General features: G+C 54.7%; 1 protein-coding gene across 1 annotated transcript; it reads right to left on the bottom strand.

Moving 5' to 3' along the window:
* Positions 1-2,513: 2,513 nt before the first annotated feature.
* On the bottom strand, positions 2,514-27,731 carry IGSF21 (immunoglobin superfamily member 21). The gene is made up of 11 exons (XM_074161440.1): positions 27,696-27,731; positions 25,467-25,608; positions 24,061-24,173; positions 14,291-14,412; positions 8,734-8,852; positions 8,126-8,241; positions 7,403-7,850; positions 3,895-3,980; positions 3,474-3,666; positions 3,333-3,371; positions 2,514-2,755 (listed from the first exon to the last, which is right to left on the bottom strand). Exons 1-11 carry the CDS (start codon positions 27,729-27,731, stop codon positions 2,682-2,684), a joined length of 1,488 nt encoding a protein of 495 aa, XP_074017541.1. The 3' UTR covers positions 2,514-2,681.
* Between the last annotated feature and the right edge of the window lie 200 nt (positions 27,732-27,931).

The raw sequence follows: 27,931 nt of genomic DNA, 5'->3' as shown, positions 1-27,931 counted from the left end.
AATATCAGGATGGGAGGCCCAGAGCCCAACTGCCGAGCTTGAGCTGTGGGGCAAGACGTGGAGAAGGAGGATCCCCATGGCAAAAATACAGGTCCGAGGTATAAATGTATATTTAGCGATGCCTTGAGGTAAGGAGGACGAGCGGCAGTGGAGGAGAGCAGGGGATGCGGCTGTGGCATCTCCGAGCAGCGGTGACGTCTCGGCGCTTGTGACTCTAATTGAATGTAATTGCCTCCTCCAAATTTGGCTAAAACCTTTTCAAAGTCCCCTGAAATTAGGGAACATCGATAACGCCGCTCCTTGGGGTTTTCAGCTCGCGTCATCCCTAAGAAGCGCGATTAATTTTTTACAAGCTAATCATATCTCTTAGGCAGGTTGTCAGCCGTGGATCTGTCATCTCTCATCAATAATGAAACAACCTGAGCAGCTCTTTTCCCCCTCCAGCCTCCTGCATTATTCACTGCCAGGTCCTCAAACAACGGGGTGTGTGGTGGTGGTGGGGAGCCAGCGACTTAATTGATGTCCTTGGTAATTACCTGTAGGAAGGTGGAGGGGGATGGGGAGGCAGGGCTGGGAGTTGAAGGCTGAGAGGAGGTGGGAGGTGAAGGCAGGGTCCAGCACGTCGTGGGAGGTTTTGTTCGGATCACTGGGGTGGGGTGACATCTCTCTGTCCCTTGTCGCCTTGGGGACACTTTGGGAAAGCAGGCAGCATCTCTGCCCAAAATGAGGAGAGACTCCTGTGTCCCCTTGGTCATCGCTTTGGCTGTGCTGGTGCTGAGAAGGTCCCATCCTACATCCTGACCCATCACCATGGGAAAGAGCTAAGCATCCCGACTGCACACAGAGGGGTGGATTTGGGATGCGGGACCTCCGAGCCCACCGGTCCTCTCCCAGCTGCTGGATGGGGAGGTCACATCGTTCTTGAGATGGCACCAAGCTGGTTGATGGTGGCACTGCCTGTCTAATGCTCCTCATTTCCATGGTTCCGGGCTAAAACTGCCACATTTGCATTTAAATGGAGGTTTGGGCGTCTGTAAATCCCCATTTTTGAAACGAGAAGGCTTAATGGTTGTTTAATCACGTTGGGATGAGGGCCCCCCCCGCCCCCGACCATTTCCAATCAAGCAAGGAGGGTGAGAAGTATCCATGCTGGGGGTGTGTGTGTCTCCTGCCTGCTTAGTAGCACGGGGGGGTAAACTGAGTCACGCAGACTTCCCTAAAAAAAAAAAACAGTTCCCCTAAAAAATAAAGATTCCACTAAAAAAAAGAAGGTTCCTTTCTCGCCCAGGGAGGTGCAATGGGCTGGAGCAGTGACAGCGGTTGGGGAGGGCGCAGGGGTTCGGGCAGCTGGTCGGAAGGGATGCTCGGATGCTGGGATGCTGTGTTGCTTCGGGATGAAAGCGGAGCCGCTGAGCCTCCTAGATCCCCGCCAGCCCCAGCCTTTGCATTGCTGCCAGCCCAAAGTATTACGTATGGAAAGAAACTCCTGAGCCGCCGCGTGTTTGTTCAGCTCCTTTGAGGTTAGGAAATCGCTCGCAGCGAGGTTGGCAACGGAGCATGGCAGGGACTGAATCTGCTTAATAATAATTAATCATAATAGTAATAATAATGCTTAGCACTCGTACGGGGCTTTGGGAAGATGAAGCGCCACACGGCTGCTGGCTAATCCTCTAGGATTAAAAGTTCCCGGAGGAAAAGGCAGGGGAGCGCCCCATCCTCAGGCTCCTCTCCCCCCCCCACATCCACTCCCCAGGGATCCCGGTCCGGGGCTGAATGCTCTCGGGGCACCACGCGGAGGGAAAGCAGCCTGGCAAACTGCCGGCATCCCCCAGCACTGGGTAGGAATGAGGCAAAACCACCTGTTTTTTGAAAAAAAACCCCATCCTGCAGCAGGATTAATGCTGTACCGGGATGTGCCTGGGGGGGGCTCAGGGTACCATTATCCATTTCCATGGAGACAATTAGCCAAGAGGGACGGGGAGGGTGGCATGGACCAAACATGGGTGCAGTGCTTTAAACCCGGCTGGTGTCTCTGTGGCGGTGCTGCCCGATGGGACGCGCTGCCCGGTCGTGTGTGAGCACTGACATTTTGGGTCACTAGAGATTGACCATCCAGCCCGGGACACACGTTGTGCACGGTGCCCATCTCCCAGCAAAGCCCATTTGCCCCAACCAAGGATCCGGGATATAAGGCCAGTGATCCGCAGCTTTCGGGCTCCCAGCGCCGTCGTCCACACGTAGGACTCACCCCCAACGTCCCTCATGATGGGGACACATCCCTCATGCTCCCTACCCTGGGGAGCTGCGACCTGGAGCAGCTCGGAGCTGCGGGAATGGTGTAAATGGATTTTTCCAGGGGAAATCTGGACCTAGCATAATAGACACACACCCTTCCCAACCCCCCCAGAACCTTGCAAAGTCTCTGGGTACCCCATAATGGTTCTGGGTTCCCCAGCACAAGGCAAAACATTCAGCACAGCCTTCTACCAGGGGAGATTTTTCTTTTTCCTTTTAATTAAATTGTCTGAGGAAGCCAAGACACAGACAGAAAGAGACTGAGACTGTAAATAGTATAGAAAAAAAAAAAAAAGAGAGAGAGAGCAAGAGAACCGATTGACGGAGGTGTAAATGCCAGGTGGAGCCGTACGGAGGAAGAGGAGGAGGAAGAGGCAGGCGAAGCTTCACGTTAGCTCCAGGATCACTGTTAGGGTGAGCGCCAAAACTAGTCTGAAGCCGCAGTGGCCGGTAAGTGAACCTAGGCAGGAGGAGAAATGGATGGAGAGGTCAGGGAGCCGCGTCTCGCCGCTTGGGTTCAAAGTAGGATGGGGTCACTGCTTTTTTTTTGGAGGGCATCCAAAGTGTATGGAGCTTTTGAGGGCTGGGCAGGAGGTCAGGGATGCTGTGGGGAGCATCCACAGGGCCCCACAAGGACATCCCTCCTGCCAAGGGCAAGGACTTGGGGCCATGCAAGAAGAGATGTTCAAGGACTAGGGGCAATGCAAGGAGAGGTGGCCAAGGGCTTGGGGCAATGCAAGGAGACATGGCCAAGAAATTGGGGCAAGGCAAGAAGAGCTGTTCAAGGACTTGGGGCAAGGCAAGGAGAGGTGGCCAAGGACTTGGGGCAAGGCAAGAAGGGATGTTCAAGGGCTTGGGGCATGGCCAGGAGAGATGGCCAAGGACTCGGGGCAATGCAAGGAGAGATGCTCAAGGGCTTGGGGCATGGCCAGGAGAGATGGCCAAGGGCTTGGGCATCTGGATGGACCATGCTCTCTGCATGGTCCTTCCCTCCCTGGGGGGTTTTGGGTCAAAATACCGGTACCACCACTACTCACCGTTGGAGTCCTCTGTTCCTCTGGGAATATTTGGGTTTTCTAAGGGGAAAGAAATAGCAATGAGACAGTGTTATTGAGGGGGGATGCGAGAGATGAGTAAGGATTTATGGAGGGAGGGGTGACCCCACGGTGCCACCATACCAAAAACGATGAGCCGGGTGTGGGTGTCGGTGGAGCCCAGGGGGTTCTGAGCAGTGCAGCGGTACATGGAGCCGTTGAGCTCAGCTGGCACCCGCTCCAGCACCAGCTCCTTGCCATCGTGCTCGGCGCTGCCGTCGAGGAGCCGGCTCCCCACCCGGGTCCAGGTGAAGAGGGGCTCGGGGAAGACTTCATTCTGTGGGGAGATGGTGGGGCTGTGAGATGGGTGTAGGGGGTGAGCAAACCCCATCTCGCACCTGGAGCAAGGACGGGGTGCAGACAAAACGCCAGGGGTGCACCAATGTAAGGACCATGACGCAACCCAAGGCCACCAAGCCAACCCCATAAAGTGCTGGTGGGGATGCAAGGTTGTCTGTTGGTGTGGCATCGCCCTATGGCAATGGGCATGGATGAGGTTGCTGACCTGGAAGCCCTGCACCAAGATCCGCACGGTGTCTCCAACGCGGGCTCTTGTCGGGGTCATTGTGATCTTCGGCCCCTTGGGAGCAACTGCAAGGGAAGGGGACAAGACAGGACATCAGCCGAGAGAGGGCTTCCCGGTGCTGGTGGAGTGCCCTTGGCCAGGGTTAATGATGGTTTGATGAACAATCATGGTGAGAGGGTGGCAGCGTGTGCCAGCCGATGGGGCTGAGGGCTGAGCGATTGATGGACAGGCTGACGGACACCCAAATGACTGATAGACAGGTAGGCAAGGACCCCACAGGCAGATGAACAGGAAGATTGATAGGTGACTGTAATGGGATGCATTGGTGGTGAAGGACGTATTGTCTAATTAAGCCCTTCTCTTCTCAGGAACAGGGGTCAAGAGGGGTCATCAGGTTGGTTTGAAGCCATGGAGATGGACACCTCAGGAAAGCACCCCCAGGACAACGTGGCCTTGGTAAGTCATGCGCAAGTGCTGTTAGCATGGGACACAGCCACTAAGCCTTGCTGGAACAAAAGGACAGCCCTGTAAAGAGGAGGGGACCCCTTTTCCCACACCAGACTTGGGGTGCCCTTGCCTGGTGCATTGTGGGGAGAAGCAGTGACGCAGCCAGCCATGGTGGGGTGACACCACACCGGGGGTCTGCTCTTTGCTCCCAGCTGGGTCAGGGTTGTGTGGATCTCCCTTCTGGGCTGTGGGTGGGATGGGACAGCCCCAGGAGCTGCCTGGGCTTTGCGTGGAAAGAGCCTTTTGCGGGTTCAAAGGGAAAAATGGGCAGGAGGGAGGCTGTGATTTGCCAAACATGGGGGTCTCATCCTTTGTATATTCAAGTGCCACCGTGGATGGGACAGGCTGAGCCTGGATATCACCCTGACACGACACAAAGGGACAAACAGCCACCAGAAAGCACACTGGTCTGTGCTGGTGGATGCTGGTCCTGGGAAAGGGCACCCAGGCCCCAGGATGCTCCTCATGGACATGAGCCAGAGACCATGGCTGTGCACCTGGACTGCAATATCCATGCAGGATCTGGCCCTCTGGTGTTAAAGAGGAGGTGATGGGCTGCAGATGATTGCACCATACTATGGTCTGTACCAAAAGAATGCTCTCTGTACTGAAAAGAATGGTTTGTCTTGGTTTCAATGTGGCTTTTACTGAGAGTATATACAGTGTATATATACTATTTATACATAGGGAAGGGGTTAATGGGGGGATCTGCTGTGATAGTGCCAAAAAACTGGGTATGGATGGTGGTGGTGGGGCACCCAGTGAGATGCACAGGCTGGAGGATCATCTTAGGGGATGGGGAGAGCTGTGGGTGTGGGAGGTCAGTGTGGGGTGAGCTTTGCTGTTACAGGTATTGGAGCTTCTGGGGACAAAGCAGGAAGCCATCAAAGTCTTGGCCTCATGGGGAGGCCCAGAGAGTGGACACCTAAGCTGCAGAAGGTGTGAAAATGCAGGACTTGGGTTATTTTTTGGCCAGTTGTATGCTGGGAGAGAGCTGTAATGCTCAGTGGGGAGGAACAGATAAAGAAGTCCCATCTATTAGCAAGAGAGCTGCTGCCCTCCTTGTTGACTGCCAACCTCCCGTTGACCTCCTCATTGCTGCCAACCTCCCACTAATTGAGGCGGTTGATGAGCTGAAGGAAAAGAGATGGAGCACCGGCACTGACAGGCTTGTGCACACTGAAGCCCGCGCCAAAGACGGGTGGAAAGCCAACGAGGAGAAGCTCTCCAGGAGATGGTGCATCATTGCCGCCGCAGCGAGCCAAGTGTCCTACTTGGCCAGGACCAAAGCTCAGTCTTCTCCTCCTGGCTCAAGGGGAGGAAGGATAGAGCAGCCTGCCCAGGAGGGTGCTCCGAAGCTGGGGCAACCCTGGTGGAGAGCTCAGCCTCTTCTGATGGGAAACCTGGAGAAGGTAGGGGAGCCTCAGCCTTACCTGGGGGCAAGATGGGGCAGAAGTGAGGGACACCACTAACTACTCTGCTCAACAGCTCCCATGGTCACTTGGGGAGCTTCTGCTTTTCCAGGGTCCTGGGACTGCTCGGAGCCAATGGGGCAGCCCTGGCCTCAACCTCTCTACCCCGCGGCAGCTGGGGCCTCACCAGCCCCAGGGGCCAACCTGGCCCCTCCCCAGAAATACCCACTGGGATAAGTTGGGTGGTGATGGCCAACAAGGGTGACGGTATGTCCTCAGGTGTCCTGGGACTGGGTACAGATGGATGGAGGTGACATCACTGTGGGGTGAAGGTGTTCCACCCCCCAAACATGTCCAGGAGAGCTGTCCTCTGTCCCATCCCCTCCCAGAGTTACACCCCACAGGAGGTAACATTAAGGGGTTACCGATTTCCTCACCTGCCCTGCAGGCAACCAAGGCAAAGATCCACCAAACAGCAGGTCCCCCAACAGAGCCCCCACCCCCGGCTTTAACATCCCCCTCCCTGCTCATCCCTACACCCAGCACAGCCCTGGCTCCCCCCCAAACCAGCCCTTCGTTGTCCCCCCCTGCCTCAGTCCTCTGCCCCCCCCCCCCCCATATGGAAACACCCATCCTCTTCTCATACAGGGGGCTTCTCCCAGCACAGTCCCCCCCCTCCATATCTAGGGCTGTGCCCACATTACCCCCTGCCGCTGGCATTGGTGCCTTGCTCCGATACCCCAGTAACCTCCATTGCCCCCTTACCAGCCCCACACATCACCCCAAACCCCCACTGCATGATTCAACAGCCCCCTCCCAACCCCAGCCCTACATCCACCCAGCAAACCCCACCCTATAGCACCCTCCATGGCTGGGGGGGGGCGGGCCTGCACCCCTCATAGCCTCAGGGCTTGCTCCTCTTTACGGGGCACCCTGAGGTTATGAGGACTTGGGGGGCAGCAGCCCCACAGTCTCTTTCCTTACCTCCCCCATGCATGAGGGGCTCTGCACCCCCTAGACCCCAGAACAACCCACCCCCCCCCCCAAGCACCCCTATTGCTAGTACCCAGTCCCATCTCACCCCCCCCAAACTGCCCTCGCTCTCCTCCCTCCCGGCACCCCATCCCACCCCACACAGTCCCCCTAAGCTCTGTCTCCCCTACAACACAGAGCAAATCTCTTCTCTTGCCTGATGAACACCCCCCCTCCCCCCCCAAAACCTGCTGGCCTCAACCCTACTTTATGGGGAGCCCCGGCATCACCTCCTCCTGTCACCACACAGCTCTATGTGGCACCCCACTGTAACCTGTGAGTGCCTGAAAAAAACTCCAAAAGTAAAGCAAAAGTGAAAGAATGCAAAAAGTGCAAAAGAAAAAAGGCCAAAAAAGGCAAAAAAAAAAAGGGGAAAAAAAGTTAAAAAAAAGAAGAAAAAAAAGAAAAAAAAAAGAAAGGGAAAAAAAAGAAAAAATATATGAAAAAAGGCAAAAAAAATCACAAAAAAATTACAAAAAGAACTGCAAAAAGTGCAAAGAATTGCAAAAAAGCCAAGAACCCAACCCCACACTTACCGAGCGTCACCTCGGACTGCATGGGCATGGAGAGCGCCGGGTGCTTCACCTCGCAGCTGAAGAGGGCTTCGTTGTCGATTTGGGGGTTGAGGGTCCAGGTGAGGGTGGCCCGCGCCTCCACCGTCCCGTCGCTGACGGGGGCGTGGGTGTGACGGAAATAGTAGATGGGCTCAGCCACGTGCACCCACCGCGGGAACTCCCGGCTCACCACTGTTTCGGGAATGGTTTCGGTGACGGTACCCCGTTCGGCTGCCAGCCCCCGGGGGGGGTCCGCCGTGGCCAAGGGCTGCCCGCCTCCCACCTCCCCTTCGGCCGCCAGCGATTTTGGCACCTTGGTGTCATCCAGGTCGCGGTGAAGGAGGTTACGGGGTGCCCAGCTCCCGGCGCCGGCCGGCGGCTCCGGCAGCGGGGTGGCCTCAATGGGCTCCCCGTCCCGCTTGAAGTACACCTGCATGGGGACAAAAGGGACGGTGAGCCCGGTGGGGACAGCCACCACCCTGGACACCCCCAGCACCCCATCCCCCTGGGTAGCTTCACATGGGGCTCCTTCCCAAGGTCCCCACGGAAAGATGCTGCAGGGCAAGATTTGGGCATCAGGCAGCTATTTGTCTTATTTTGCCTCCAAAAGCAGCACATATATATTATATATTTTTAATATATATATTTTTTTTTCATGCTTGTTTCATATATCTATATGAAAGATTAAAGATCCTGGGGGCTCACCAGTGGGGCGGGCTTGCCACCCGAGACCACACACACCAGGGTGAAGTTCTGCGCCTGGTAGCGGCTGAAGGGCGCCGGCGTGTCGGCAGCGAGCACCGAGATGGACGTTGGAGGAGCTGCCAGGGAGCAGAGCTGGGAGGTTAGCACACGCACCCACCTCCATCCCTGTCCCCATCCCCATCCCTGTCTCGATCCCCATTCCCCTCCCTGACCCAATTCCCGTCCCCATCCTTGTCCCTGACCCCATCCTCATCCTGATGTCCATCCTCATGCCTATCCCTATCCCTATCCCTATCCCTATCCCCATCCTCGTAACCATGACCATCCCTGTCCCCATCCTCATCCCCGTCCCTGTCCTCATTGCCATCCCCATCCCCGTCCCTGTCCCCATCCCCATCCTTGTCCCCATCCTCATCCCCATCCTTGTCCCTGTCCCGATCCTCATCTGCATCCCCGACCCCATCCTCATCCCTGACCCCATCCTCATCCCCATTCCCCATCCCTATCCCTGGGGATGGGAAAATGAGCCAAATCCCCGCTGTCTCCCCAAACCCGAGACCCCGCAGCCGTTTCCCCTCCGGTCCCACCCAGCTGGGGACTGTACTCACCCATCACGTTGAGGAATACGTTCCCGGAGGCCAGGACCACTTTCTCCCGCGTGGCTCGGTCATAAATCCCCACGTGACACTCATAGGGACCGTTGTCTGAAATGCGAACCTCGGGGAGGCTGGGGAGGAGAGAGGGGGCTCACTGCTTGCTCCCCACTCTGTCCCAAACCCCTTCTCCCGGGGGATGCAGCGGCCGCCATCCGGATATCAAGGCGTTGGATGGGGTTGCTTTTCACCAGCAACGGGGATCAATAAACTATTAATAACCGCACGGGCTGCAGGAGAGAGCTGTGTAATGCGGTTTAGCAGCTGGAGTTTACCGGCACTGACAGCTCCTCGGGAGGGTAAGTAATTGCATTATTGAAAGGAGAAGCGTACGGGAGGTAAAGGCACCGCCGAGAGCAAAAACCCGCGAAGCGTGGACATTAAACGCCTGCAAAACGCCCGTGTAAAAGGCTCGGCGCCGGACGCTACAGACTGCTTGGGCGATGCAACGGCTGCAGCAAAGTGTGGCGGATAAAAAGCATCACAAGCCCAAATTCCAAGCAAATCCCAAACACGCTATAATGGATACGTTATCTAGATTCTTTATATATATATATATATATATACACACACACACATTGGAGGAGCTGCCGGGGAGCAGAGCCAGGGTGTTAGCACGGTGTCCTCCACACCCACTCATCTCCATCCCTGTCCTGTCCCCATCCCCATCCCCATCCCCATCCCCATCCTCAACCAATTTCCCATCCTCATCCCCATCCTCGACCCCGTCCCCATTCCCAACCCCGTCCCCATCCCCATCCTCATCCTCATCCTTATCTCTGTCCCCATCTTTGTCCCTGTCCCTATCCTCATCCCTCGTCCCTGACTCCATCCCCATTGCTGTCCTCATCCCCATCTTCGACTCCGTCCCCATCCTCGACCCCATCCCCATCCCCATTCCCATCCTATCCCCATCCCCATCCTCATCCTCATCCTCATCCTTGTCTCTGTCCCCATCCTTGCCCCTGTCCCTATCCACATCCCTCATCCCTGACTCCACTCCTGTCCCCATCCCCATCTGCATTTATATATATATATATATATATATATATATATATAAAAGACTTTATATATATGTGTATATAAAAAACAGGAGAGGAAGATGTCCAAAAGGATCGGTGCTGCCAGAGGTGGACACGCTCATGCCGGCTGCAAAGGAGCCGCTTTGCTGATTGGCAGCGTCCCACCGTGGCAACGAGGATGGGGGCAATTCCCAGACGGAGCACCTGCCAGGCCACCCCCAGCTTAAACCCCCCCCACGCTTTTCCGAACAAACCCAGGCATGCACCTTGTGGATTTTCCCCACTTGGGAGGGGGAGAATCCGGCGCTGCTTTGCCAGATCCTTTCTGAAAGCCCCTGGCTGCCTTCCCACAGCTCCTCCTCACCGTGCGAGCCCCCCGCCAGCACAAACAAGCCCCCGTCAAAGCGAACAGTCGCTTGGCAGCTCCTTTTAATGGCTGCGACGCTTTCAACTAAGCCTTCGCCATCTGTTCCAGCCTCTAATTACCCACGCACCGAGTGGGAAATCATCCACACCCTCCGTTAGGGGCACCGGTGGTTTCTGTCCCTGCCAAGCTGGGGACCCTCTGCATCCCAGCGGCTGCCCCTTTGGGTTTGTGCACGGATTTGGGTGTAAAATGATCCTAATTGGGCTGGTTTGATGCTGCTGCAATCGGCAGGGACTGGAGAGAGGGGACTCCCAGCCCTGCAAAGCCCAAACGATGCCCATTGTGTCCTTTGCGTCCTCTAAGCATGCTGGAAATAAGGAAGAAAATTATATAGATATTCATAAAGCAGTGCCTTACTCGACGAGGGTGGGTTTTTAATCAGAGGAGGGGAAAAAAAAATGGATATCTCCCGGCTTTGCTCTTCACATCTGAGCGGGCGGCGTTCAAAGCTGGTATGAAAGGAGGCAGCCCCGGCAGCCCTCTGCGCCGCGCAGATAAGAGCCGCGCCGCCCGGGATAACGCTCCGTGGGACGGCACCGACGTGACCATGCCATTAAAAAGATTAAATTAAAAAAAAAAAAAAAATAAAAAAGATGAAAATACAGAAGGGTAAAATGAAAGAGAGAGAAGACCTGAGTGGAAACGGTCCGGAAGCGACTGACCCATCACGACACCCTTCCCAATAGCACTCCTCTTCTTCACCAGAGCCCAAAATAAGGTAGGATCCCTCCCGAAATAAAAGCATCAAGCCACCGATTCAGCAAACAAGCTCTTTTCATACCCTCCGGGAAATATCTCCTTTCTCCCCAGGCATGTTGCTGTTTTCCTCTGAAAACAACCGCGTGAAAACACTTTTACCGCGAACATCCCCGGCTCCACGGACGATTTGCCGGCGCCGTGCTGACGATTGCCAATGCTTTTAAGTGCTTGGTCCTAGGGCGGCGAAATTTTCTGCTCACAAATTCTATTAGTTCTACAATATGCGGTGAAAGGGAGCAAAACGGCGGTTTCTGAGCCAAAAAAAGCACATCTGCTTTGCCTCGCCGGGATGGTGTAACATCCTTGTCCCTTCCTCAAGGGATGCTCATGGTCGGGATGTCCTGCTCCGTGCATGGGGGATGTTTTATTCTGGTTTAATTCCCCAATTTTCCTGGTGCTCCCTGCAAAGGCTAAATCCAGTGCCAAGCAAAACCGCTGGGTTTATGGCAGGGAAGCAAGGGTGTTGAGTTAGGGAACGTGTAATCTGCCTGTGAAGCCGCCAAAACCTCCTCTAAACAATAATTAGTCGTGTCAGAAATTTGTACAACATCCGAGCGAGCGGCTGAGCGGAGCCTGTGCTACACGGGGAAACAAAGCTCAAGGAGTGGAGCAACCCCTGAGCGTCTCCTGAACATACTCCTGAGCAACCTCTGATCATCGCCTGAGCATCTTCCTGAGCATCCCCCTGAGCAACCTGTGATCATCTCTCTGAGCATCCTCTGAGCATCTCCTGAACGCCCCCCTGAGCAACCTCTGATCATTGCTTGAGCATCCCCTGAGCAAGCCTTGTGCATCCTCCTGAGCATCCCCTGAGAACCCCTGAGCATCCCCTGACCCTCCTGAGTATCCCGTGAGCATCCCCATGAGCAACCCCTGGTCATCACCTGACCATCCTCTGCGCATTCCCCTGAGCATCTCCTGACCTTCCTGAGCATCATCTCAGGATGATCCCAGGATCTCAGGGTTTCTCAGCAACCCCTGAGCATCTGCTGACCCTCATAAGCGTCCCCTGAGAATCTTGAGCCTCCCCTAAGCAAGCCCTGTGCATCCTCCTGAGCGACCCTTGAGCATCCTGAGCATCCTCTGAGCATACAAGGTTTGCTTTTTTTCTATCGAATCATTGAGCACCAGGTTGGAAGGGACCTCAAGGATCATCTGGTCCAACCTTTCATAGAATCATAGAATCATAGAATGGTTAGAGTTGAAAAGGACCTTAAAGATCATCTAGTTCCAACCCCCCTGCCATGGGCAGGGACACCTCTCACTAGAGCAGGTTGCTCAAAGCCCCATCCAGCCTGGCCTTGAACACTTCCAGGGATGGGGCATCCACAACTTCCCTGGGCAACCTGTTCCAGTGCCTCACCACCCTCACTGTAAAGAATTTCTTCCTTATATCTAATCTAAATCTCTTCCAATTTAAAACCATTGCCCCTTGTCCTGTCACCACACTTCCTGACAAAGAGTCCCTCTTCAGCTCTTCTGTAGGCTCCCTTCAGGTATTGATAGGCTGTTATAAGGTCTCCCCGGAGCCTTCTCTTCTCCAGGCTGAACAACCCCAGCTCTCTCAGTCTGTCTTCATAGGAGAGGTGCTCCATCCCTCTGATCATCCTCGTGGCCCTCCCCTGGACCCGTTCCAACAGGTCCATGTCCTTTCTGTGTTGAGGACTCCAAAGCTGGACACAGTACTCCAGGAGGGGTCTCACGAGCACAGAGTAGAGGGGCAGAATCACCTCCCGTGACCTGCTGGGCACACTTCTCCTGATGCAGCCCAGGACACGGTTGGCTCTCTGGGCTGCCAGTGCACACTGCCTGCTCATGTTGAGCTTCTCATCCATAAGCACTCCCAAGTCCTTCTCCTTGGGGCTGCTCTCCAGCCATTCTCCACCCAACTTGTATTTGTGCCTGGGGTTGCCACGTCCCAGGTGCATCCTCCTGAGTATCTCCTGGCCCTCCTGAGCATCCACTGAGCAACCCCTGAGCATCTCCTGAACACCTCTCTGAGCAGCCTCTGATCTTCGCCTGAGCATCCTCCTGAGCAACCTCTGATCATCTCTCTGAGCAATCTGTGATCACTGTCTGAGCATCCCCTGACCCTCCAGAGCATCCTCTGAGCATCTCCTGAACATCCCCCTGAGCAACCTCTGATCATCGCCTGAGCATCCTCTGAGCATTCCCCTAAGCATCTCCTGACCTTCCTGAGCATCATCTGAGCATCCTCTGAGCAACCCCTGAGCATCGTCTGAGCATCTCCTGAGCATGCCCGAAGCACGCTCCTGAGCAACCCCTGAGCAATCTCTGAGCATCCCGAGGATCCCCTGACCCTCCTGATCATCCTTTGAGCTTCTCCTGAGCCTCCCCTGAGCAAGCCCTGTGCCTCCTCCTGACTAATCCCAATCATCTCCTCTCCAGTCCTACTTCCATGCTTCTTTTCTCCGCTCTATATTCACATTTATTCCCATGCACCCATCTAACACAATTGCTTACAATAAAACATAGCTCTGAGTGTGGCAGAAAAACCAGCAAAAAAACCCCCAAAAATTCAGATTCCAAAGAATTAGAAAGAATTTCATGCTTGCGCGCATCCAACGGGAGGAGCCATTCCGAGCCCTTTCCAACCTTTGCAGGTGCAAAGCATCGCATCACCTCAAAGAAACGACTGTATTTTCCCCACCATACACAGAATTTTTATGACCCCACGCTGGGAAAAACGAGCTTTGAAATCCGATGGGCAAGTTCTAATTTAAAAAGGAAACAAAGGGGAAAAAAAACCCAACAAACCCACATGAAAAATGAATACTTCACCCCAGCCTCTTTGCCTTGAATTAAGTCTCCCCCTGACATTTTTTTTTTTCAAGCTCCAGTTTTGTTTTTATAACACCAGCAATAAAGCAAGTGCGTAATTAGTAATAAAGCTGACACTCCTGCAAGTGATTTTGCACTTGGAAGAAAAGCAAAGACAAGCTTCCACGCTGCCTGTTTTATATATATATAAATATATGGTGGGTTTTTTTTTTTCCCAAGCCTTGTTTTTCTTGGCCCATTTTCACCCCTGAAAGTCTCCACCGATGTCACCTTTTCCCTAGAGACAAGCAGGACCGTGGGGACAGACCTCAGATATTTGGTGACGGCGCATTAAGGGACGATAATTTCTTTGCAACGCAATGAATCCCCACCCACAGCCAAAGAGGACACCTCGAGCATTGCCTGAGTACCCTCAACTGCCCCAAAATGGGGAAAAAAACCCTAAAAACAGACATTAAAAAGCAGCTGACACACCAAAGGACGCGATATCAGGGTGACTTACCGCACGGTGGACTGGTAGACCAGATCCTCCCTCTTCCGATAATTCTCCATGTGTGAGAAATTGGTGGAGAACATGGCATCGAAGGTGAAGATCTTCTGCTTGATGGTGCCACCGTCGGTGACCTGCAAGGAAAAAACCCACATATGAGGCACCCGTGGTCACTTTTGCGAATGCATGAGAAGTTGCACCCCCTTTTTAATTTTTTATCAGATTTTTGGTTTTAATATATTTATTTTTGATATAGTTATTTTCAGTATTTTTATTAAAATTCAATAAATATTATTTCTTTCTTATGAGCCTGCTGAGATTAAAAGCAAAACCCGCACATTTCTATCCAGTTACGGCATCACCAACTCCTATCTCCAGTTCCTCACCAGGGTTGTAATTTTTAAGTGGAAAAAGGCCCTTTTTAGAATTGAGAAGGACTCGATTCTTCTACGTGCCCCCAGTGCCTTCAGATTTACCTCCCCCTCTTGTAAGGAGCAAAGTTTAGTGCAAAATTAAGGAGGAAAAGGCAGAAGAGCGCAACGCAGATGGGAAATGGGCATTTTGGGGCTAGAACAGCTCAGATTGATCCATTGGAGGGTTAGAATAGTCATTTTTTTTAAAGACCAGGCACAGGGGAAGGAGATTTTAGGGATTAACCCCCTAAACTCAGCATCTCTAGGGAGGAGACTCCACTCTCCCCACCCAGCACTTCTCTCCCCTCTTGGGCAAAACTCAACTTTGATTCCAGATTTTCTCTTTTCCCCCTTTTTTATGGCAAAAAGGAAGGGGGGGAGGGGGGTGTGGAAAAAGCTGTCACTAAAACCACCTCTACAAATTTATTAGCCGAAGCTGAGGCTTTTATTGCAAAGAAAATACAGGCTGGCACAGACGCGGGATCAGGAACTGCAAGAATTATCGGAGTTGTAAATCTCCAGCCTTGGGAACGAGGGGAAGTTTTCAAGGACGCCTCTGATTTTTCCCGACTTGTAATTACGACCCGGGGTGGGTTTGGGGAGAAACCTTGGAGCTGCTGCCGGATCGAAAAGCTCTTTGAGTATCAGGTCCGAGGGTTTTCCAGGGATTAGTTTGGGAATTGAACGGAGGATGGGGATGCTCGGGGGGAGTGGGATGGGGAGCAGTGGAGGTGATGCCCATGGACCAGAAGTTTGCAGCCACAGGTTCCCCAGCACACCTGGACAGATGTGGGCGAAGCAGGAGAGCATCGAGCTAGATCCGAGGATGAAAGTAGGAAAAATGCAGCTCGAAGCATCGCTTCTGTCGACACTCGCCCCCCGGGACCCCTCACATCCCCCCGAGGATGCACGGCAAGGGATGATGCCACAGGCCGGGTGCATCCTCTGGGGATTACAGGCAGCTAATAGGCTCCTATGAAAAGGCGCAGAAGAAATAGTCTCTCTCCAGGGATTAGACCTACTTTCAGTCTTTTATCTGTGCCCTGGGGTCAATTTTTTTTGGAGAGAAGCTACATATAAAGTCGTCGGTGAACCCACGGGGCTGCAGGAGCAGGCAAGCCCAACGCTGCTTTTCTGGGGAGAAAAAGGATGATAATTTGGCAGCATCTGACAACAATTGCTCCAAATTATGTGTCCACACCGAGGAGCGGGAGGAAAAGGGACACGGGGAAAGGAAAAGGCACATTTAAGGCACCGCAGCCGAGCTCAGGCAGCCCAAGGCTGCCTGCTGCATTATTTATAAACCCCAGTAAAAATCTTATTCCTGACAAAAACCCAGCGATTGCCACTGTGCGGGGAGACATTAACCTCCTGCTCCTTCCTGCTGGCGCAGAGGCAGCCCCCTCCTGCCTCTCCCCCTGTCGCTCTCACCTCGCCGGCGACCCGGCGCTTCGCTGTCCCCAAAATACGCTGGCACCATTAATATTGCCTGAGCCTCTCACCAGGATGCTCGGTGGGTTAGCTAAGCATTGGGGAGTGATGGATGGGGAGCAAGGGGATGGGGGCAAGGGATTTTGGAGGACACAGTGAGTTGATAAAGGACAGGAGGTCTCCATAGCACCCCGGGACATGGGGCATCACCCCAGGAGGGTGAGGGGTGCTGGGCTCCAGACCAGACTCCTTCAACCGCCCTCATCCTGGGGCTGAATTTACACCTTTTGTCCAAGCAAATGCAACAAGCAGTTGCTAGGGCAAGAGGGAAAATACCCCAGAGGGGCTGCAAGGGGTGGCTGCAATGCTTGGTGTGCTCAGGGGGTAGCACCGGGGTTGGCAGCATCCCCTGTCACCATCCACGGGGGTGTTGGTGGAGGAGAAGCTCAACATGCTCCAGCAACGTGTGCTGGCAGCCCAGAAAGCCACCCACGTCCTGGGCTACATCCCCAGCAGCGTGGCCAGCAGGGCAAGGGGAGGGGGATTCTGCCCCACTGCTCCACCCTGGGGATACCTCCCCCCCCGAAGTGCTGCCTCCAGCTCTGGGGCCACCAACATCAGAAGGACATGGACCTGTTGGAGCGGGGCCAGAGGACGCCACAGAGATGCTGGGAGGGCTGGAGCCCCTCTGCTGTGGGGACAGGCTGAGAGAGTTGGGGGGGGTCAGCCTGGAGAAGAGAAGGCTCCGGGGAGACCTTAGAGCCCCTTCCAGTCCCTCAAGGGGCTCCACGAAAGCTGGGGAGGGACTCTGGATCAGGGAGGGGAGCCAGAGGACAAGGGGGAACAGCTTTAAACTGAAAGAGGGGAGATTTAGGTTAGATATTAGGAAGAACTTCTTGCTGTGAGGGTGGTGAGAGCCTGGCCCAGGTTGCCCAGAGAAGCTGTGGCTGCCCCATCCCTGGAGGGGTTCAAGGCCAGGTTGGAGGGGGCTTTGAGGGACCTGGTGTGGTGGGAGGTGTCCCTACCCAGGGTGGGGGGTGGGACTGGATGATCTTCAAGGTCCCTTCCAACCCAAACCATTCTATGGTTCTATCATTCTATGTCACAGCTGTTGGGAGAAATGCATTATGCTGGAAAAAACCTTTCTTAACTTTTTTTTCTGCCTCCCTCCCCAGCTCACTCAGGCTCAGCTGGCTGAAACCCCTCCTCTCACCCTGCTCTTGCTGGACCACTCGGTCCCACCTTGCTCAGGGACACCCCAAACACTGCCGGCAGCAAATGTGGCTTCCAAAAATACAGAGTAGTTGATTTATTTTCCCAAACCTGGATAGTTTGATCCCAGAATGAGCACCGTGACCCATCTCCATCCCCCGAAGTGCAGCACCTATGCCCGTACCCCCTCTCCGGCATCGCTAATCCATGTGCACAATGGAATTGATGCTACAAGTGTGATTTTTGGGAGGTGCAGCTGGGGCTCCCCGCTGCCTCCCCGGAGCTGGAGAGATGCCCTCGCCCGGCAGTAACAGAGAGCTCAATAAACCCTGCTGATGCTCGTGACCTTCTCTCCCCACCTGAGCATGAGGAATTAAGAGAGTTCCCCGTACTGACATTTAAATTATCATCTCCGAGGCGCAGAGACGGCCCAGCTGGCGTGTAGACGAATGGCACGAGTCAGACCTCTTGCAGCTACCGGCCCGAGATCTCTCCATCAGCAGCTTTGCTCAGATTTTAGAGAATTTCTCTGCAGCCGTAAAACTTGAGGTTTTTCCCTAAGGGGGAACAGGTTTATAAATCGGAGGCAGAACCTGTCGTGAACTGGGTTGGCTTGAAAATTTGGAGGGGGCTGTGAATTTCTGGGGGATGCTTTCTACCAGCTGCATCCTGGTTCCTCCAGCCCGGCACCTCCCGAGCATCCCCAAACCAGCATCCCCAAACTGGCCAAAGCTCTGGGCTTTCCCAGCAGCGTAGGAAGGGCTGGCATCAGCCTCAGCACGTCGGGTGCCCTTCGCTTGGCTCCTCCATCCCGCCTTCCCCCTCCCCTGGAGCCGACGCTGCTGTGAGCGGTGACTTTATCACTGTCACCAGCAACATTTCCCGCTTGGAGCCACCGCGGGAGCCGCCGGCCGGGGCCGTAACGTCTCATTTCTCCTAATGGGCAGTGGCAGAGGAAGCCCCCGCGGGGACCGCGCTTTGTCACCATCGATCAGGCAGCTCCGAGCGGCGCCACCAACGTCTGTAATGCATCAGCCCCTACTTGCCACAGCCATGGGTTTTGGAGCCCGGGGGCATTTGCTGGCCAGGGACCGGCCGAATGAGCCCCTTGATGGGGCAAAACCCTTTGCAATCCCCACACACCGAGCCAGGAGCTTAAAAATGAACGGTGTTGCATGAAAGACGGGGAGAACGGCCTGAAGATGGGATGAGGGGGACCTACAGGGTCATGGTATACATCCCCTCGCCAGCGAAGGTCACCTGAATGGGTGCTATGGAGAGAAGCGCTCATGTGTGGGTGCTACGGAGAGCAATGTCCATCATAGAATAGTTTGGGTTGGAAGGGACCTTAAAGCCCACCCAGTCCCACCCCCTACCCTGGGCAGGGACACCTCCCACCACACCAGGTCCCTCAAAGCCCCCTCCAACCTGGCCTTGAACCCCTCCAGGGATGGGGCAGCCACAGCTTCTCTGGGCAACCTGGGCCAGGCTCTCACCACCCTCACAGCAAAGAAGTTCTTCCTAATACCTAACCTAAATCTCCCCTCTTTCAGTTTAAAGCTGTTCCCCCTTGTCCTCTGGCTCCCCTCCCTGATCCAGAGTCCCTCCCCAGCTTTCCTGGATCCCCTGTAGGGACTGGAAGGGGCTCTAAGGTCTCCCCGGAGCCTTCTCTTCTCCAGGCTGAACCCCCCAACTCTCTCAGCCTGTCCTCACAGCAGAGGGGCTCCAGCCCTCCCAGCATCTCCGTGGCCTCCTCTGGCCCCGCTCCAACAGGTCCATGTCCTTCTGATGTTGGGGACTCCAAAGCTGGACGCAGTGCTCCTGGTGGGGTCTCCCCAGAGCAGAGCAGAGGGCCAGAATCCCCCCCCCTCGCCCTGCTGGCCACTCTTCTTTTGACACAGCCCATGACCATGGGTGCTGTGGAGAGCAATGTCCATCCACCACGGGTGCTACAGAGAGCAATGCCCACACACCGGCACCGCAGACAGCAACACCAGCCCCGGCTCCGAGTTATTTTCCTTCTTGCTAATTAGCCTGAGCACTAAACTCTAATTAATCGAGGCAGAGCGACTCCCCCCAGACCCGCCGGCTCCCCTCCATCCCCAGCTCTCGCTGCCGTACATCCCCTGGCCAAGCCCCCGCTCCCCACCAGGCAGGGGGACAGCGAGCGTGGGAGCGCTGCCCTCCGCCGGGGAATCGCGCCCAGCCCTCGCCTGCCACCAAAAATCTGCAAAACACTTTGTATTTTTTTTTTTCTTTTCGCAATTACCATCATCTCATGCGAGCCCCCCCCGGCTGTGAGTACAGGCTGGCTGCTGCCCGCTTCCCGCGCAGAGCCCGAGCAGACACTCCGAGGACCTTCCCTCCCTCTCCCGCGTCTCTATTATTATTATTTTTTTATTTCTTTTTCTTTTTATTTTTTTTTTAAGAGCTCTGCACTGCTGCAAAAAAAAAAAAAAGTAATTTTCTCCCTCCCCAGCCCTCGCTGCGGCATGGCAGTGACCATACTAATCAGGTCTCCGGCGCGACCCCCGGGATGCCTGCGATGGGAGCCAGGGAACAGCTTGACAGCTCCCGTGTCTTCCCGCACTCATTACAAGCTCGTTTGCAAGGATGCCACCACCCCTCCTCTCCTCCAAGGGTTTTTGGGCCCTCGCCTAAACGTGCAAGGTGTTCGGCCCCGTGTTTGTACATGTTCCCGGGCAAATCACACCTTCTGGAGATGAATTTGCCGTGGAGGGAGGGAGGGGGCTGGATGTTAATTAACACCTCGGCGGACGGTGCATGTTCTTGTTTATGCCGTGAAAAAGCCCCTTTGCTCATCCCAGGCATCCTCGAGTTTTCTGCATTTCAAGTGACCTGGAAGCGGCGGCTCACGCTGAGGGGTTTTTCTGACCCCAGAAAAATGTTGTCCCTTGATGTCCCCCCTGCTCGCCGTCCCATGGGGCTCCTAGGGGAGTTGCTGGAGAAGGGGCCTGGGGGTGCTGGTTTGTGGCATGATGCTTCTCGGTGGGATTTTACCTGCCTTTCCCGTGGTAAGAAGCCCCCTTACGCCTCTCAGCACCCACCCCAACGGGTTCTGCGCCCGCCCATGGGTTCTGCACCCACCCCAATGGGTTATGTGCCCACCCCAATGGGTTCTGCACCCACCCATGGGTCCTGCACCCACCCCAATGGGTTATGTGCCCGCCCATGGGTCCTGCACCCACCCCAACGGGTTATGTGCCCGCTCATGGGTTCTGCACCCACCCCAACAGGTTATACGCCCACCCATGGGTTCTGCACCCACCCCAACGGGTTATGCGCCCACCCATGGGTCCTGCACCCACCCCAACGGGTTATACGCCCACCCATGGGTTCTGCACCCACCCCAACAGGTTATGTGCCCATTCATGGGTTCTGCACCCACCCCAACGGGTTATACGCCCACCCATGGGTTCTGCACCCACCCCAACGGGTTATGCACCCACCCATGGGTCCTGCACCCACCCCAACGGGTTATACGCCCGCCCCAATGGGTTCTGCGCCCACCCCAACGGGTTATGTGCCCACCCATGGGTTCTGCACCCACCCCAATGGGTTATGTGCCCACCCCAATGGGTTACGCAGGCTCTCCACAAGCTATGCATGCACACCAGTGGGTTAGAGATGCACCCCGTACCCCTGGGGGTGCTGCATGCTCCTGATGGGTGCTGCATGCACCCCATGGGTTGGTTATGCATGCTCCTAGTGGGTTATGCAGCCACCCCGATGGGTGACGCATATTCCTGATGAGTTATGTACGTTCCTGACGACTTATACACACTCCTGATGAATTATGCATGCATCCCATGGGTTATCCATACACCCCGATGGGTTACACACGCTCCCGACAGGTTATGCGTGCGCCCTGATGGGTTATGCGCGCTCCCAATGAGTCATGCACACACCCCAAGGGTTATGGATGCACCCCAATGGGTTACGGATGCACCCCAATGGGTTATATACACTCCTGACAGGTTATACATGCACCTCGCTGGGTTATAGATGTACCTCGATGGGTTATGTACACACCCTGATGGGCTATGCACCCTCCCCATGGGTCACGCATGCTCCTGATGGGTTATATACACACCCCATGGGTCACGCATGCTCCTGATGGGTTGTACACCCTCCCCATGGGTCACGCATGCTCCTGATGGGTTATACACACACCCCATGGGTCACACATGCTCCTGATGGGTTGTACACCCTCCCCATGGGTCACGCATGCTCCTGATGGGTTGTACACACACCCCATGGGTCACGCATGCTCCTGATGGGTTTTACACCCTCCCCATGGGTCACGCATGCTCCTCATGGGTTATACACACACCCCATGGGTCACACATGCTCCTGATGGGTTGTACACACACCCCACGGGTCACGCATGCTCCTGATGGGTTGTACACACACCCCTTGGGCCATACACGCTCCCCAGGGGGTTAAGCACTTACCCCATGGTTTTGCAGGCTCCCGGCAACTTATGCGTGCACCCCATGGGTGAGGTGTGCATCCCGATGGGTTATGCACGCTCCCGACAAGTTACACACGCACCCCCCGTGGGTTATGCACCCACCCTGCACCCCAATGGGTTATGCACACTGCCAAGGAGTCATGCACACACCCCAAGGGTTATGGGTGCACCCCACAGGTTATGGGTGCACCCCACGGGTTATACGCCCACCCCGATGGGTTCTGCATCCACTCTATGCCCTACATCCAAGTTTGCTGCCGCGCTCCCCCTCTTTTGCCTTCCCCCCCTGCAACCCGACGCGTGCCCCTGGAGCAGCTCCGCATTCTTAAACTCCGCAAACTTGCTCTGCTCCCTGAAAAATAAACCACGGGAAAGGGGAGCCCCAGCAAGTCCTCACCCCCCCGCACTCCACTGCTCCGGTTGGTGCCGCGCACAGAGATGCTGTCAGGATGATTTACAAACGGTATAAATATAACTCCGCAGCCCCAGCATCTCCACCCTGGCTCGCCCGAGAGCATCCATCACCTCCTGCACGGGGGAGCTGCGACTGGGGGTTTGGGCAGCTGCAAAAGTCCGTGAATGAGACAAGACGGGGGGAAAAAAAGAGATAAAACCCTAAAATCAGGAGGGACTTTGGGAAATCCCGAGATGCTCTATGAAAAACCCAACTTGCCAAATGTGGGAAACTCCCTGGGAAGGGAGAAAAAGGGAAAGGTGGGGGGATAAAAAACCTGGAAGAAAGGGGGATTTGCGACGATAAAAATAAAAGCTGGGTTATTTTTGCCCCCTCCCTCCCTCTCTGTGGTTTCTTGGAGCGTAATTTGCTCGGCCGCCCCAGCACATCATCCTCTCACTGAGGGCTCCAGCATCCCTCAGCGCAGGGGGGATTATGCAAATCCAGCCCCAGCTTGCGAGAAAGTGGGTTAATCCAATATTACCAAGTGGAAACGGGAAGGAAAAACCTGGTGGAGACGGCAGTGCCGGCGGAAGGAGCACCGTGCAAAAAGCCTCCTCCCCCCAAAAAAAGAGGGAGACGAAGCCAATTGCAAGAATTTAGGGTTCGGGACAGTTTTTTGGTTTATATGTTGCTATTTCTCTACTTACATCCCCTACACACCTAAATACACATATTTATAGCAAACAGCCAGCACTCGATGGAAATACTCCTGTGCACACGCCGCGCTCCAGCAACTGAATATATATCAGTCCAGAGAGCACCTTTTCCTATTTATAACCCTGCCTAGATGCGGAGAAGAGCTTTAAGGCAGAGATGCTCCTTGTTCAGGGAGCAGAAACAAGATGGTAAAACCAAGAAAAAAATATTTTACAGCAAAGGGCGGCCGCTTCATCCGGGGCCACCAGCAAAATTAGCTCTTTCTTCACCTCCTCTGTGAGCAAACATTCAAGCAAAGAGCCGAGTTTTTTCCCCACCCTGGAAAACTTCTCAGTTTTCTCTGCTCAAACCACTGTGGGGGTTTTATTCGTGTTTGGCAGCTTATCCTGAAATTCCCTGGAGAAAGCCAAAAGAGTGGCACTGGACCATTATATCCGAGGCTGGATTCAGGCTCTGTGTAGATGGGAGTGATGCTGGGAGGGGGGAAAGCTACAGCCTCCAGACACTCCTCTCCCCAAATAAAACCTGATGCTGTAAGTCTGGCTTTGCTCCATGTCAGCATCCCACAGCCAGGAGCGTTTTGGGGACAAGGATGGGAAGGGCAAAGGTTTTTTTGGGGATGCTTAAAGAGCCCAATGTGAAGAGCCCAGTGCTGCTCCCCAAGCCCCGAACACCCTCAATTTTGCATAATTTCCCCCCCAGCACAAAAACCACCCTCTTTTTTGCATAATTTCACACCCAACATGAAAATCTTTTGCACAGGGGTGCTGACCCAAGCCCCCAGCTCCCAAACCCCGACTGGCACCGACAAAGCCCCCAGCACCGACCTCAGCCTGCCAACCCCAAATCCATCGGGAAAACATAACAAATCGCCCGGAGAAAGCCTCACAGAGCCCTCAGGATGATTGCAAAGCCGTTTTACATCTCTCCCCCACCAGGTTTTCAAAGGCCAGCCTGCCTGCCTGCTTCCCCGAATCAATATTCCCATCAGCGCCAGCGCCGTCTGTCTTTCTCTCCGCCGTCCAGCCTTGACCTTCTGTCGTCCAGGAGCAGAGCAGCCGGGTGGCTTCGTGTCCCCCGTCCCCAAGGGCAGGGAAGAGGCACCGGCGCCACTTACCCGGTACCAGACGATTTCCCGCATCTTCCCATCCGTCTTGAAGTTGCATTTCAGGGTGACGGCGTCTCCCACCACCACGGGCGGCAGCGGCTCGATGCTGACCGTCAGGTAGGCTGGAAAAAGTGGCAAAGAGGAGAAAAAGAGACGTGAGCTGCCGGGGAAGGATGGGGCAAGGGGATAAAAATGCTGTTCTCAAATGCTTTTATGGTATCCATAGCTCTGCCATTGAGGGCAAAATGCTGGCTGCATCCCACAGGGGGATAACCCATGGGCAAGCCCATCAGCGTGGCATCTTGCCCCCTTGCAGCGATGAAGTTCAGCTGCTCCCAAAGCACCCAAAAAAGCACCAGCTGGGGAAAATCCTTCCTGACCTTATTTACCAGCTCATGGCACCCAAACGCAAGGACCAACCGATTCGCTGCTCCTCTCCTCAGCTTTGCGAAACTGCCCACCTTTGCCCAAATAAATCCTGGGTGCCCAGATTTTGAGGCTCGTCTTCATCCACACACAAACCCCTGATCCCACCGACCACCCTTCCCTCCTGCAAACTCAAACCCCTGATCCCACCAACCACCCTTCCCTCCTGCAAACTCAAACCCATCCTTCTTACGAAGATACTGGCTTCAACTTTGTCTCCACCATAGAATCATAGAATGGTTTGGGTTGGAAGGGACCTTAAAGCCCATCCAGTTCCAACCCCCCTGCCCTGGGCAGGGACACCTCCCACCACACCAGGTCCCTCAAAGCCCCCTCCAACCTGGCCTTGAACCCCTCCAGGGATGGGGCAGCCACAGCTTCTCTGGGCAACCTGGGCCAGGGTGTCCTCTGCCCCACACTGGTTCTCTCCCCATTGCAGCCCAAGTTCTTCCACTCTTGCTCAAAAAACCCTCTAAATGTCTCATTTCTCACGGGAACGGTCCAACAGATTAACAGAAGATGTGCAAAGCCCAACTTGTGGTTTTCCAGCCCAGCCTTAGCCGACAGCCTGCTCCTTCCCCATCTCCTCCAGAGCTGGAGGCAGGATCTGAAAAATCAGAGCACGGGCAGCTCCGTCTGGCCATTTTCTCCTCGTTTCCCCTCGATTTGCTGCAAAACTATCGCAAGAGCATGGAGCAGCCAGGGTCAGGAGGGCAGGTGACTACATTTCAATTTTATTTTCCTCTATTTCCTCCGGCTGCTGGAAGGTGCCGGATTGACAGCCCGGCAGATCCAAGCCTTTTCTTTAGCATCCTTGCCCTAACCGCACCTGTTTAACACCATCTCCAACCAGGGCACCCCCAAAAGAGCCTTTAACCCACTGCAAAAATCCATATGCTTTTTTAAATTATTACTTGCATCAGGTGGAACAGCCAGGCTGAAAAACCCCAGAGAGCTTGGAGCAGGTTGGGAAATGGGGCTGCAGAAACCGAGACTCCTTTGCAGAAGATCCCCCACCACCACCAAAAAAGAAGGGAAGGTGATTTTATACGTCCCGGAGCCAGTGACTGGAGGCTCACATCGCTTGTAGAACAAGTTGCTGGTGTTTTTGCAATAAATCTCGGCCGTGACCTGCGGGAGAGCACGCTGCGCTCACACGTGCCTGCTGCAAGAGCGAGGCAGCATGGCCCGGCATATTGAGCACGGGGGTTTAAAATTCAAGAAAACCTCTTTATGCTGTTTTTTTCTTTTTTGGGGGGTGTGTGTGTGCTGCAAAAGCAGGTTTGCTGCTCTGTGAGCGGCTGGTTGCAAGGAAATTTGGGAAAAAAGTGGATTTCTTTTTGGTCCTGGAGAGTGCTTTGCAGCATCACACGGCGAGTGAACGGGAGACAGAGGTGCTGAGCGGGGATGGGGGTGAAATGAAGGGCCCTTTTCAGCCCTGAAATGCTGGTTTAATAAGGTTTTAATATTGCACCTTCACAATCCCAGCCTGATGCCCTCTCTCCTTGCTGTGGGCACCCCCAAATCCCCACCAGCAGCCACACTCGTCCGGCGCCGGCTTCCTTCCAGCCTGCCTCCTCGCCTGGACGGGGTTTATTTTAGCAGGCTAAAGCAGGGATTAATTCCTTGCGGCTGCCAACGCAGCACACGGTCCCCTCCAATTCGGGGCTTTGCAGATGTAGAGAGGCAGCGATGGGAGAGGGAAGAGGAGGAGGAGGAGGAGGGACGCGAGGAAGGTCAGGCGAGGTCTCGCAGCGGGTGCCCCGCTTTCTCCGGCTTCGCTCTTGACATTTCCAAAAGCAGAAATGAGATGAGCAACAGGCACAAAAGCAAAGGGAGGAGTGGATGGGGGGGGGACGAGCCACCGTTTTGCAGCGCGGTGGCATCTGCCCAAAGGAAATCGGGGAGGGATCCGCGGTGGGGACGAAGGCTCCAATGCGTGGGGAAAAGCTCTGCCTCTTCATCAACCAGCACCGGGAGCCGCCGGGTGAGATTACATCTCCCTCCTGCCCCCGGCGCGGATCAAGGGGGCGATTAAATAAAGCCGGCGGCAGAACCGACGGGTGACAAAGACAGAGCAAAGATTGCATTTTCCCTCACGCTGGCGAATTATGGAGATACAGGAATTCCCGGCTCAGAACAGCAGCATCTCCGCATGGTTTTCCATCCCTCTTCCCATGGCGTTGCGTTTCAAACCCTGAGCACAGCAACGGGAAGCTGGAGCATCCCCATCCCAGTCCAACCAGGGGTTTTGGTGGCGCTAAGAGCATCTCCTGATGGTTGGTGGCTCTTTGAAGTCAAAAATGGCCAAGCTCGGGGTGGCCTCAGCCACCCACCTCCCCTCCCGTGCAGCAAATGCATCGGCACAAGTATTTACTCACGCGAATCCCCCTGTGGTTACATCCCCAACCTACATCTTCTAGATGGCTCAAAAAAGCCAAAATAGTTTGGTGGTTTTTTTTTCTCTGCTCCTTCCATGTGCTGCAAAACCATTTTGAGATATCTGTCGGGCTACAGCCCACCAGTTCCCACCTCTACACCTCTACAGTAACTGGGACTCGGCTGTGCTGGGAGAACCTCAGGTCCTTAAAAATATGAGAATACAACCATGGGATGCTCCTGCACTTCTTCTCCAGAGCAGATCCTCCATGGCAAAGCCGAAGCTCTGGAGCTTCACGATTTATTGCACCAGTGCCATGGGGGGACAGGGACCCCGCAGAGGGCTGATGCTGGAGCCCCAGTGATGCCCGGAAGGGGAGGGAGGGCAAAAAAAAACCCCGCTCAAAGAGCATCAGCTGCCCAAATTCAGAGCAAAATCAGCCCAGAAGATGGGGAAAAGAAGGAGGGAAAGAGTACGAGTGAGAGGAACAGAGAGAAACAGATGTGCAGCCCCGGAGGAGCCAGCTCCCAAAATGCTAAGGACGTGTACAGGGGAGGGGGAAAAGCAGGGATAATAAAGCCAGGTGTCGAAAAATAAAGCAGGAATCCAGATGGAGCCGTCCAAAACCTGCTGTTTTGCTGCGGCTGACATGCAGATCTCATCCCTCATCCCCCCCCCTTCCCTTTGCTTTCCGACAGCGGAGCTTGGCGAAGTGTCACCGGTCCTCAACATCCCCGGTTTGGTCCCTTTTTTGGATTTACTGGGGAGAAGAAACCAGCAGTGACAGATATGGCTGAATTTTAAGGACTTTAAAGCGGGCTGAGCACTAGATTTGCACCTCCAAGGGAGGAGCCCAACCCAGCATCTCCGTCATCCTCCGCATCATCAGCATCCCAAAGGCAGCTCTGCACCCTGAAGCTCCTCTCCTTCCCCTTTGCTCTTTTTAAATAAGAGATATTTCATAGTGAAAGCTGTGCCGGGCCACCCTCTGATTAGATTCTGACCTATGGAAATTCAGCCCTCTGATTAGATCGCATCCCTGGGGAGAAAAAGAGTATTTTTGCTGGTGAGCGG

The sequence above is a fragment of the Numenius arquata genome, chromosome 20 (genome assembly GCF_964106895.1).
Source record: "Numenius arquata chromosome 20, bNumArq3.hap1.1, whole genome shotgun sequence".
Classification (NCBI taxonomy): Eukaryota; Metazoa; Chordata; class Aves; order Charadriiformes; family Scolopacidae; genus Numenius; species Numenius arquata.
This window is presented reverse-complemented; position numbering and strand designations above follow the sequence as displayed.

Bases quoted from the DNA above. Each gene is read 5' to 3' on its own strand.
- IGSF21 (XM_074161440.1), bottom strand. From the start codon at position 27,731: ATGACGGAGATGCTGGGTTGGGCTCCTCCCTTGGAG. The intron at 8,242-8,733 runs GTGAGTACAGTC...GCTCCCTGGCAG, and splicing joins CGTATTCCTCAACGTGATGG to CTCCTCCAACGTCCATCTCG. The intron at 3,372-3,473 runs GTATGGTGGCAC...CTTTCCCCTTAG, and splicing joins CACCCGGCTCATCGTTTTTG to AAAACCCAAATATTCCCAGA.